Here is a 12667-nt window from a genome sequence, read left to right as displayed (position 1 = left end):
GGGCGGATCCTCTGAGGTCGGGAGTTCGAGACCAGCCTGACCAACATGGAGAAATCCCATCTCTACTAAAAATACAAAATTTAGGTGGGCGTGGTGACACGTGCCTGTAATCTCAGCTACTTGGGAGGCTAAGGCACAAGAATCGCTTGAACCCGGGAGGCAGAAGGTCGCAGTGAGCCAAGATTGCGCCACTGCACTCCAGCCTGGGCAACAGGAGCAAAACTCCGTCTCAAAAAATAAAAAGTAGAGAGATCTATTCATTTTATTTTTAAGTAGATATCTCACTTGGTTGAGTCTGATTTTTTTTTTTTTTAAAGAGGTGATGGCGTAAGCGGGAAGCCTCTTTTCATCTCCAAATTCTTCTTGCAGCCTGATGAAGTGCGACTTGCGAGCCTGTGACTGCAGAGAAATCGCCTTGCTCATCACCAGCAGCTGCAACCTGAGAAAACTGACCCTATCCAGCAACCCGCTGCACGACGATGGGGTGAACGTACTGTGCGAAGCCCTGGTCCATCCCGACTGTACGCTTCGTTCACTGGTGTGAGTCGGCGTAGACGGGCTCACCATGTAGAAGCTCAGGCTGGCTTGAAGGTCTAAGCATGTGATCAGAGAATGGTGGTGGGAAAAGCAGCAAAGCAAAGTGGTGGGAAGCGTGGGCTCTGGAGTTCAGCAGGTCTGGGTTCATACTCCGGGTTGACAACTGATTGGCAAAACGTTGGCAAAAATGTATCTGGATTTTTTTTCCTGCTTGTATTTCTCAATCTGGACAGTGGGGTCACAACAGTACCAAACTCACAGCTTTGGAAAGCGAGTTAAAAATGGTGGTCATGGCTGGGCACGGTGGCTCACGCCTGTAATCCCAGCACTTTGAGAGGCCGAGGTGGACGATCATGAGGTCAGGAGATTGAGACTATCCTGGCCAACATGGTGAAACCCCGTCTCTACTAAAAATACAAAATTTGGCTGGGCATGGTAGCATGTGCCTGTAGTCCCAGCTAGTCGGGAGGCTAAGGCAGGAGAATCCCTTGAACCAGGGAGTTGAAGGTTGCACTGAACTGAGATCGTGCCATTGCACTCCAGCCTGGTGGCAGAGTGAAACTCCATCACAAAAAAAAAAAAAAATGGTGGTCACAACATTCCAAACACAGCACCTAGGCCATAGAAACTGACTTTCTAAGCGCAGGGAACCTATATTATTCTTTCAGTGAGCACATCAGCTAGGTGTCGTGTAGGGTGAGATGGAACTGAGAACACAACGAAGAATGCAAAGGAAAGGTTTGGTGCTAGATGGCCTCAAAATAGGATTTTTTTTTTCCTTAGTCTCCTTCTTTCAAGAAGGTAGAGGATGGGCTCTTCCTATGTCTATACATCCTATGGGCCACTCGAATGGAAGATCATTTCTGCTCTAAGTTGCTAGAAAGGCCAACTTTCAGGAGGTTGGGATGTGGCAAACACAATAAAAGATGGCAAAAAATGTGGCAAACGTAGGGCATAAAGGTACAAAACCAAGGGTGGAGATCTGTAAAACATGATCAGGAAACACAACGGAGCAAGGGCGCAGTCCCCCGTTTGCAATTCCAATTTCCAAAAAGATGGAAGAATGCAGTAGCTCATCTTTTTTTGTTCTGATTTTGTTTTGTTCTTCCCCCCTCTTTTTTTTTTTTTTTTACCCCTTTCGCCCCTGTTTGAGGACTCGCTAGATTCCAAAACAATACAAACTGATACTATATTCTTTATCTTTTTTCTTTTTTTTTTGAGATGGAGTTCGCTCTTGTCACCCAGGCTGGAGTGTAATGGCATGATTGCGGCTCACTGCAACCTCCGCCTCCCGGGTTCAAGCCGTTCTCCTGCCTCAGCCTCCCAAGTAGCTAGGATGTCAAGCATGTGCCACCAAACCCAGCTAATTTTGTTTTTTTAGTGGAGACAGGGTTTCTACATGTTGGTCAGGCTGGCCTTGAACTTCCAACCTCAAGCGATCCACCCGACCTGGTCTCCCAAAGCTCTGGGATTACAGGCGTGAGCTACCGCACCCAGCTTCTTTATATATTTTCTATAAAAACACCTGTTTGTTTGCAGGGTAACACCATGAACTCCTCTCTTCATACGACATAATACTGCATTATGTTTTTAAAATCTCAAATTGTTCTAGGAATCCAGATGAATCCAGTAAGTGATTGTCAATATGAGCTAATTTTGTTGTAAAACAAGGTATGAAGAGAGGGACAGACCATTGGTTCAATAAATAGACTCCAAATAGGTATTTTTTTCATCTCATATCTACAAGTTTTTTGTTTCCTGCCAGATTTTCTAAACTGGTTTCAGGTATAACTTACATATCAGAAAACTCGTCTATTTAAGGTACACCTTCAATGTTTTTTAATGTGTAGAGCTGTACAGCCATTACCATATAATTTCTAGAACGTTTTTGTCACCTTAGATTATTGGCATGGAGTTTTTCTTTTTCTTTTTTTTTTTTTTTTTTTTTTTGAGACGGAGTTTCGCTCGTTACCCAGGCTGGAGTGCAATGGCGCCATCTCGGCTCACCACAACCTCCGCCGCCTGGGTTCAGGCAATTCTCCTGCCTCAGCCTCCTGAGTAGCTGGGATTACAGGCATGCGCCACCATGCCCAGCTAATGTTTTGTATTTTTAGTAGAGACGGGGTTTCACCATGTTGACCAGGATGGTCTCGATCTCTTGACCTCATGATCCACCCGCTTCGGCCTCCCAAAGTGCTGGGATTACAGGCGTGAGCCACTGCGCCTGGCCCTCGCATGGAGTTTTTCATAGTTCACACCTGTATTTAAAATAATCCAGATATACTAAGCAAAAAATGTTTGTAACTTAAGTAGGCAAGGAATTTCTTTTTTTTTTTCCCATTTATTTATTTTATTGCATTTTATATGGATAAACCTGGAAACCATCATTCTCAGCAAACTGACAGAAGAGCAGAAGATCAAACACCGCATGTTCTCACTGATAGGCGGGTGTTGAACAATGAGAACACATGGACACAGGGAGGGGAGCACTACACACTGGGGTCAGTTGCGGGGAAATAGGGGAGGGACGGTGGGGGGTGGGGAGCTGGGGAGAGATGGCACGGAATTTCTAAGCCTAAGAACAGTGAAAGAAGTCACAGTAGTTTGAGGAAAATGCTGTAAAAGGCCACGTTTACAGTCGTGACCAAATCCGATAGCTGGAAAATAGCATGCAAATGAGGTTTCCACGAGTACAGCAGGGAGCTTCTCTAGCGTCTTAGTGTTCGCTTTTACTTATTCATATAATTTAACATCACAAGCACGCGTTAGCATACAAAGGAAAGCATACCCGTTTCACTTGCCAAAGCCAAATCAATATAATTACATATACCTTTTGCAATCATTTTAAAGCACCAAAACCATTCTAAGCTTGCAGCTATGCAAAAGCAGGCAGGGTCCAGGTTTGGTCTGTGACCACCCCCGGTCTATTCTAACTTTTCTTTGAGACAGAGTCTCACTTTGTCACCCAGGCTGGAGTGCAGTGGCACGATCTTGGCTCACTGCAACCTCCGCCTCCTGGGTTCAAGCGGTTCTCCTGCCTCAGCCTTCCCTGAGTACCTGGGATTACAGGCACACATCACCACACATGGCCAATTTTTGTATTTTTAACAGAGATGAGGTTTCACCATATTGACTAGGCTGGTCCTGAACTCCTGACCTCAGGTGATCCTCCCGCCTCCCCCTCCCAAAGCGCTGGTATTACAGGCATGAGCCACTGAGCCCAGCCTATTTCCAACTTTTTAACCTGTCGAGGAAAAAAGTACAGCTCACTGCCAGTGCAGTATTCTTGGGGCAAACAGAAAACAGGTTAAATAAATAGAGGTTTGGCTGGTGCAGTGGCTCAGGCCTATAATTCTGGCACTTTTGGAAGCCAAGGCAGGCAGATCACTTGAACCCAAGAGTTCAAGACCAGCCTGGGCAACACAGTGAGACCTCATCTCTGTTATTTAAAAAATTATTTAAAAATAAATAATGGGAAAAAAAAGAGACTGGAAATCCAAATTAGGATTGAGTAAACTTTCAAATATTGGCAAGAAGCTAAACCTGAACAGACTAAACGGGATACCACAAAATCGGCTTATAAAAGAGTATCTGGTGTGGCATCTGTTTCTTAGTTTAAAAAATCTCTATCCGACCACAGTGGCTCATGCCTGTAATCCCAATACTTGAGGAGGCCGAGGTGGGCAGATCGCCTGAGGTCAGGAGTTTGACACCAGCCTGGGCAACATGGTGAAACCCTGTCTCTACTAAAAGTAGAAAAATTAGCCAGGTGTGGTGGCGCACGCCTGTAATCCCAGCTACTCGGGAGGCTGAGGCAGGAGAGTCGCTTGAACCCGGGAGGCGAAAGTTGCAGTCAGCCAAGATCCCGCCACTGCACTCCAGCCTGGGAAACGAGCAAAATCCCCTATCAGAAAAAAAAGGAAAATTTTCAACAGTTCCTTTATTCGCTTATAAATAACAAAGCAACCCTTTCAAAGTGAGTTTTTAAACTGAAAATCTTAGGATTCAATTTAACCAAATATACTTTATTAAACAATGGGGAAACCGAATTCCAGAAGTGACTTCCGTGAGATGATTCTGTTAGTGGGAGTTTGATTTTTCTCATGCCCTGTTCTGCATTATCCACTCTGTAGCTCACCCTCTGTACTACTTGGGGTCCTTTTAATCTCCTTTTCCAAATAAGAAAGTCATCGGTGGAGATCTTGGGCAAAGGCAGCAGAAGGCATAGAGGCACTCGTGGATGTGGGGGGGTGGTCTCTCATGCCCCCTCTCCGGCGCTCACACTGTTACTGATTTGCTCTTCTTTCTGTGTGTGTGGTCCTGTGCAGGTTAGTCTTCTGCTGTCTCACTGCAAGTTGCTGCAACTTCCTTGGAAAAGCTCTTCTGCTCAGCCCAAGTCTCAAAGAACTAGACCTGAGTGTGAATCACTTAAAAAATTATGGAGCATTAATTTTGATATTTCCCTTGGTATTTTCCTGTCATTTAGAGGAGCTGCAGTAAGTCTTCCCACAGTTCTCCTGCGTGCCATGTTTCTGCTGCATAAGGGCTTGGGTGGTGGAGTTGGCGACAGAAATAAGACTCTAATGATGGTATCATGGGTGATAGGGGTATGGGAACCTGTGGTCCCCGAAAACAGGCGGCATGAAAGCATGGTAAGATTCCTTAGCAAAACCTTTTAGCTCAGAAAGAGCAGAGTTTACAAAATCCCTCAGATACTTATCACACAGAGAAGGGTGCCTACACCGGGCCCCTGTCCCTGCCCCCAGGTGGACACAGCGTGGGAAATGCCGCAGGAGAAGGGACCCAAAGATCCTGCCCTGGCCCGGCTGAGGGCATTTCTGAGGCAGAGAACATCCCTTTCTGGGGTGGGCAATCATAGGGGCATCTTTTTGTTGGGAAATAGCTTTATTGGGAAAGGGATGCATTGGGGGAGGTGGCCACATCCAAGCCACTGTTACCGGCCAAAGACATGTAACTTAGGCGTGATGAAGTGGCCTCTGAATGAACCTCCAGGCGGAAATACATAACAAGCCACTGCAGCCTTCTGAGTGTGCCTCATCAATGATGCTGAATAATCAGACTTCTTGTATTTTTCTCAGAACTGATGAGTTCCCAGTTACCTAAAAAAAAGTTGTTTAAAAATTCCTTGGAGTTGTTGAATTTGAACTCTTTTGAAAACGTTCTACCTCAACTGTCTTTGGCTCAGAACCAGGAGAAACGCAGAACCTAAAAGCATCTCCTGTTCATAAAATAGCAAGACTGTGGCCTGTGAGCTCCTGAGCCGAGGTGCTTATGAGACTGTGTAAGAGTATGCTCAGCAGTATGGTATCTGATTTTAAGTTTATTTCTGTCTTGTAGTTATAAATTAAATCCATGTTACCATGTAATTTGGTACAAATGGGCAGGTAAAACAGGAAATTCTGGGGATATCTTTTCCTTCTAGTATCTTGCTTCCTTTGGCATGGCAGTTTATAGAAAACTGCCTTTGGGAAAATAACATCATAACCCACCCTCCCTTTTTTTCCATGGCCCTTAGTTTGTGTTTAGTAGGTTGAGATAAATTCACTCTTACTGTAGAATAGGGGTCAGAAACCTTCTTCTCTAAAGGGCTAGACAGTAAATACTCTGGGTTTTGTGGGTTATAGTATCCCTGACATAACTATTTAACTCTCCCGTACCTCAAGAGAGGCCTTGAAAAAATGTCAAATGTGTGTGGCTGTGTTCCAATAAAATGTTATTTACAAAAACATAGTTGCCTAGATTGGGCTCTCAGAGCATAGTTTGAAGCTTGCTGTGGACTCCAAACACGCTGTTTTGTTGTCCTTCAAGCATTATCGTAAGTATAACTGTCTTTTTTGTCTGTTATTGACCCAAAACTGGATAGAGACCCCCTCTACGAGCTCCTACAGGACATGTGAAACCCCGCATGCCCTGTCGGTTTCATGGGCATGCGGGATGTTACATATTTTAACGGACACGATTTCACTATATTGTCCACACCAGTCTCAAATTCCTGGGCTCAAGTGATCCTTCTGTCTCAGCCTCCTGTGTAGCTAGGATTACAGGGGTGTACCATCACACCCAGCTTTGTAACTACTAAATGAAAAATAGGATTTTCTGGAATGTGCTTTAGTATCTGATTATTCAGCATTTAATACACATTCTATAACAAATATAGAATGTGTATTAAATGTCAGGCACTCTTCCAGGTAGCTGGAATACATCAGTGAACAGAATAAATATCCATGTATTAATGGATCTTGTATTGGCACTGGGGGAGATAGGAAATAAGACATAAGTAATTTGTATCTTGTTAGACTAGAGGTCAGCAAACTATATTGCCCAAAGGCAAAATCTGGCCCTCTACCTGTTTTTATAAAGATTTTACTGGAACATAGCCATTCATCTACATGTGTTTCATGAATGCATTTGTGCTGCAATGGCAAAGTTGAGTCTTTGAGACAGAGGCACCATGGCCCATGAAGCCTAAATCATTTTCTGACGCTTTATAGAAAAAGGCTGTCAACTCCTGTATCAGGCAGTAAAAGGTGCTATGGAAACTTTGTATTCAGTACTAAGTCAGGGTACGTAATTGGGAGTGCTGATGGTGGGATGTGGCCGTCTCTAAGCAAAGTCACTGTCACCTCACTGACAGGAGGACATTTGAGCAGAGACTTGGAGAAGGGTGTGGACGGAGTCATACAGATCGCTAGAGTGGGGTGTCCAAACAGAAGGAAGAGTTGGTGCGGAGCTGTTAACATAGAAACAGCCAGCTATGCTCAAGAACCAGCACGAGGGCCAGTGTGGTGAGGCAGTGACGTGGGATTGTAGGAGTGGACAATGAGGGAGTGTGGCTGGCAGATCACGTGGAAGGGCGTGGACAGTCGTAAGTACTTTGCTTGCTTTGAGAGGGAGGACCATTTGGTAAAATTCTCTTTATGAAGATGCATTTAGCTCTTCTCAAGTGTTGGATTTTGACATGAGAACTGAAAGGTAGAAATATGATTGTCAGAGCAGGTTACCTAACATAATTCTTTAGTATTCAAGCTCAGGATCGCAAAGGCGTAGGTTGGAAATGTGACTTCCTGAGACAAAAATGCTTAAAACATTCTGGTCTCAGTTTCCTCATTTGTAAAACCAGGATGAGAGCCTTGTGATCATTGCGAGTTTAATGTGCACTAGGAGTTTTGAATAATGCCCTGGTATGTTGTAAGTGACCTGTGGATGTCGACGCTGCTCTTGGCTCTGTAACAAGTCCGTTATTCACGGACATCACAAGCCAGGTCCAAGAACGCTTAACTCTTTGTGGTATAAATCCTTGGAGGCAGGTGGCCATGACTCTACCTCATGTTCCTCTTTTGCAGGCTGTTTGGCTGTTTCCTTACCACTGAGATCTGTGAATATATTGCCTTAGTTATTGTTGCTAATGGAAACCTGAAGAGCCTGGAGCTTGGGAGCAACCACATAGGAGATACAGGGATGCAGCTGATATGTGATGCTTTGAAACAGCCGTCCTGCAAGTTGGTGAATATTGGGTAGGTGCCTGGGGAGAAAGCTCCCTGTTTTCTTTGAGGAAAAGCTGAAGAAAAGCACAGGAGGAAGTGGATCCGGAAATAACTCAGACAAAATGGTCAGGAAACCGAATATGGTTTTCCTTTAAGAAAATAAGTCAGGTAGAAACGGAATGCTGGATATCACCACACGTGTCGACATATGTGGACAGTATGAATGGAAACTGTGGTAGGCAGCTTCTAAATGACTTCCAACAGTGTGATTGTGCCAATCACACTCTTGTATCATCATCTCCTTGAGTGTAGGCAAGACCTGTGATTTGCTTCCTTTTTTTTTTTTTTTTTTTTTTTTTTTTTTTTTTTTTTTTTTTTTTTTTTGAGACAGTCTCACTCTGTCACCCAGGCTGGAGTGCAGTGGCACAATCTTGGCTCACTGCAAACTCCGCCTCCAGGGCTCAAGCAATTCCCCTGCCTCAGCTTCCCGAGTAGCTGGGACTACAGGCATGCACCACCACACCCGGCTAGCTTTTGTGTTTTTAGTAGAGATGGGTTTTTACCAGGTCCATCTGGGAAAGAGGGCTCTACGGCATAGTAAGTTCTTTGGCCCAAAACTTGTAAGGAAGGGATCTAGTGGACATCCACTTCTCACCCGTCTCATCTGCCATCTTTCCTCAAGCACGTGGCCCTGTCTCACCTGTGCATCTTTGTTATAGGCTAGAAGACTGCATGTTAACCAATGCCTGCTGTGATGCTCTTGCCTCTGTTTTTACCACCAACACGACACTAAAAAGACTCAATGTGCTTCGAAATAGCTTCAGTGATGAAGGAATTGTAAAACTTCTGGAGAGCCTGATGCACCCAAATTGTACACTAGAGATAGTTGGGTAAGTTGCTTATTTTCTCTGGTGATGGGAAAAATTCTGTGTTGAGATGATCTAGGACCTATGAGATGAAAAAAAGTGTTTCCTCTTGGGAGATGGAAAATGTATGCCTGGTTCTTAAAGCAGAGTACGTACTCAGTGGTGTGTAAAAGGCGAAAATTGATATTACACTTGACATAGAAAAAAAGGGTTCTATGTTTGAATATTTTCTTTCCTCCATTTGGATGGGCCCCTCATTACCAGAGAAGAAAAATGGGCAGTTCTCACTCTGCTATTTCATGTTTCCAAATCCATTAAATTCCTGTGATAAAGCAAAGGTTCCCTTCCTTTCTGTGTTAGCTGACTGTTCCATGTATGTTCCCACCAACTTGGGGATTAAATGACACGTTACCCCACAGTCTCTGTGAGTGTCAGGGCTCCAATCCCGGCTTTGGTCGTCCTCAGGATCTCTGATGAGGCTGCAGGCAAGATGTCATCCAAGGCTAGGGTCAAATCTGAAGGTTCATCTGGGAAAGAAAAATCAGTCTGCTTCTCAGATCATGTGGTTGTTGGCAGAACTCAGTTCCTGCAGGGCTGTTGGGCTAGGAGTCTTAGTACCTTGACAGCTGATGGCTGGAAGAGACCCTCCGTTGCCAGCAGTGACGCACTGAAAAGGCTCGCTCTGCACCTCTCTAACAGTAACTCTGCCAAGTTCTGCAAGGCAGTAGAGTGAGTTTGTTAGCAACGCAGAAGTAACAATTCTGTGTGGGCTTACCAAAAAGGTGACATATCATCATCTTTGCCTATTAGATAGAAGCAAATTTGGCCAGGCACTATGACTCATGACTATAATCCCAGCACTTTGGGAGGCTGAGGCAGGAGAATTACTTGAACCCGGGAGGCAGAGTTTGCAGTGAGCCAAGATTGCGCCACTGCACTCCGGCCTGGACGACGGAGTGAGACTGTCTCAAAGCAAATCACAGGTCTTGCCTGGACTCGAAGGGAAGATGATACAAGGGTGTGAGTGGCACCAGGTGAGGATTATTGGAAGCCATTTAGAAGCCGCCGCCACAGTTTCCATTCACACTTTCCACATGTGTAGACATGTCTGGTGGTGTCTAGCATTCATTTCTATTTGTCTTATTTATTTTATTTTATTTTACTTATTTTATTATTTCTGAGGCGGAGTCTCACTCTGTCACCCAGGCTGCAACCTCCACCTCCCAGGTTCAAGCAATTCTCCTGCCTCAGCCTCCCAAGTACCTGGAACTACAGGCATGAGCCACCACACCTGGCTAATTTTTGTATTTTTAATAGAGATGGGGTTTTGCCATGTTGTCCAGGCTGGTCTCCAACTCCTGACCTCGTGATCCACCCCACTCAGCCTCCCCAAGTGCTGGGATTACAGGCATGAGGCACTGCACCCGGCTTGCCTTATTTTCTTAAAAGAAAATCATATTCAGGTTCCTGAACATTCACTTAGAGACTAAGTATATGCATCCTGGTTACCCATTGATAAAATACGGGCAGGAGAACTCATTTCCCACTTATGTCCAACTTTTCTCAAATGGAAAATGGGGATAATTATCTCAGAACTCTTAAAGATTGAGTGAGATCGTAGACCCAATATGCTGAGACCCTGCTGAGTTATTTTCCCTTGTTATCTCCAAATGATAATTTTTTCATAAATATGGATATTGAGTCAAACTTTCAGATGCATAGAAAACCCCATAAACATTACAAATTGTCCAAATGGCTTAGTCCCTGATTTTTCACCCCAGGGCTCTTCTCATCTTCAAATCTACAATGTATTCATTCCATTGTCTAATTCCTTCCACTAGAACATGAGCTCCAGGATGCCAGGGATATTTTTTCTTCAATATTATAGCTGCCTAAAAAAGTAAACTGCAGAAATGACCATAATTCAGGTTACAAAGGTATTTGTGCCTACATGCTAACTGGGTTACTCACATACAAAGAGGGCACCAAATAAGTGACTTTATCCCCCTCTTTGATTTGGAGAAATGAATGCGAGCATGGGCTGTGGTGTCTGCTCTCCAGCTATGTCAACATTTTTTTATTTTATTTTTTTGAGATAGGGTCTCGCTCTGTCGCTCAGGCTGGAGTGCAGTGGTATGATCATGGCTCACTGCAGCCTTGACCTCCCAGGTGCCAGTGACCCACCTCAGCCTCCCAAGTAGCTGGGACCACAGGTGGGCATCACCGTACCTGGCTAAGTTTTTGTATCTTTGGTAGAGATGGGGCTTTGGCATGTTGCCCAGGCTGGTCTCAAACTCCTGAGCTTGCGCACTTTGCCTGCCGCAGCCTCCCAAAGTTCTGGGATTAGATGTGGGTCACTGCATCCAGCCTGCAAATGTATTCTAGGTGGAAACTTGGACCCTCCGTGTTGGAACCTATGGCATTACCCATTGTAAGGACATAATGTGAGATGCATGTAAAGCACTGAGCAGGCAGTAACGTTGGATACTACGAACATTACTTCAAACAATTCTCCCGGTGGAAATCTTCCCTTACATTCTAATACTTAATAGAGAAATCTCTATCTCAGGGTTTTTAGCCTGGAGCAGATTTTCGTTTCTTCAGAGATGGCTTGAGATACCCCCAAGGATGCCCAAAGGATGCCATGTGGGGAATTAGTCATTGACACAACAAAACTGACACCACGCACGTAGCATTAATGGAGTTCTCCCTCTGTTTTCCTCCAGGCTTCCATTAAGTGGCATGAGCACAGAAACCCAGCAGTTGCTGACGACTGTAAAGGAAAGAAAACCCACATTGATCTTTCTGTCTGAAACTTGGTCTGCAAAGGAAGGCAGAGAAATTGGTGTGAGGCCGCTTTCTCAGCTAGGTTCAATAATACCTAATTCTAATTTACAGCACATGTTTTCCGAATTTTCTTCAACCGTGTAGGGTCAAATACAGCATCTAGGCAACTCGTTTGATCATGTTCTACATAAACCATATTTGTTATAAATCACTACCATGACTGGAATACAAGAGAATTAGGGTTATGATTTTCCTATTTGATTTGTGTGTGTGACCTTGATCCAGTCAACCACTTTCTTCTTAAAATTCCAACACTCTCAAGAGTATTGAAAGAATTATATGAAGTAATAAAAGGTTAAAATGCATTGGAAAAAGGGGTGAAGCATGATTCTCTTATCAACGGGCATTGGGGAGTAACACTGAAGTAACTATGATCCTTTGATGGTTTGTTTGTTGCTTGCTTTTGTTGTGTTTTTTGTTTTTGTTCGATCTAGGGAGCGTTGTTAGAAGGTATCCCTGGGAATCCTGTGAAACGAAATCTTCCTCTTCCCTCCTGACCTTGTATTCCTGCTGCACCATGTCCATGCCGGAACTACCTACCATCGTAACTGGCCTTCGTTTTTGTGTCTCTCTCTCTTTTCACCAGCTCTGCTCACAAACCTGTGTGTGTTCCATGGGGTAAAGGGTGACTTCTCTAAACTGTGGAGAAATGTCAGATTTGTATGGCCTCAGAAAAAGCCTCTCCTTTTTACCCTCTTTCAGAAGAGGGAGTTGAACTGGGAATCCTTTGATAGCATTTCCAACCCTGACGCTGTATTTACAACGCCTCATTGCTCAGCGTTTGGTTGCCGTATCTAATGGGCTTCCAAAGCTGAGGGGATACCTACTCAAGCTGGGGTAGGTTTTAGGGTCTTCATGTGCTGAATAAATAAGTGTGTGTGTGTGTGTGTGTGTGTGTGTGTGTGTGTGTGT

General features: G+C 44.4%; 1 protein-coding gene across 3 annotated transcripts in view; it reads left to right on the top strand.

Moving 5' to 3' along the window:
- Nucleotides 1–11923, top strand: part of NLRP11 (NLR family pyrin domain containing 11) — a 32395-nt gene extending 20472 nt beyond the window's left edge. For 2 of the 3 annotated variants that reach the window (XM_037744979.1, XM_017546616.2), the window contains 5 exons: nucleotides 370–540; nucleotides 4866–5033; nucleotides 7902–8072; nucleotides 8762–8932; nucleotides 11635–11923. In XM_037744979.1, the coding sequence (XP_037600907.1) occupies nucleotides 370–540; nucleotides 4866–5033; nucleotides 7902–8072; nucleotides 8762–8932; nucleotides 11635–11839 (886 nt within the window). In that variant the 3' untranslated portion in view covers nucleotides 11840–11923. The remainder of the gene's footprint in view (nucleotides 1–369; nucleotides 541–4865; nucleotides 5034–7901; nucleotides 8073–8761; nucleotides 8933–11634) is intronic. The other variant, XM_037744980.1, reaches the window with a different exon arrangement.
- The last annotated feature ends 744 nt before the right edge of the window (nucleotides 11924–12667 follow it).

This window comes from Cebus imitator, unplaced genomic scaffold (assembly GCF_001604975.1).
Source record: "Cebus imitator isolate Cc_AM_T3 unplaced genomic scaffold, Cebus_imitator-1.0 Scaffold190, whole genome shotgun sequence".
In the NCBI taxonomy this organism is placed as follows: Eukaryota; Metazoa; Chordata; class Mammalia; order Primates; family Cebidae; genus Cebus; species Cebus imitator.
The sequence above is the reverse complement of the archived record's forward strand: the minus strand, read 5'-3'. Positions and strand labels throughout refer to the sequence as shown.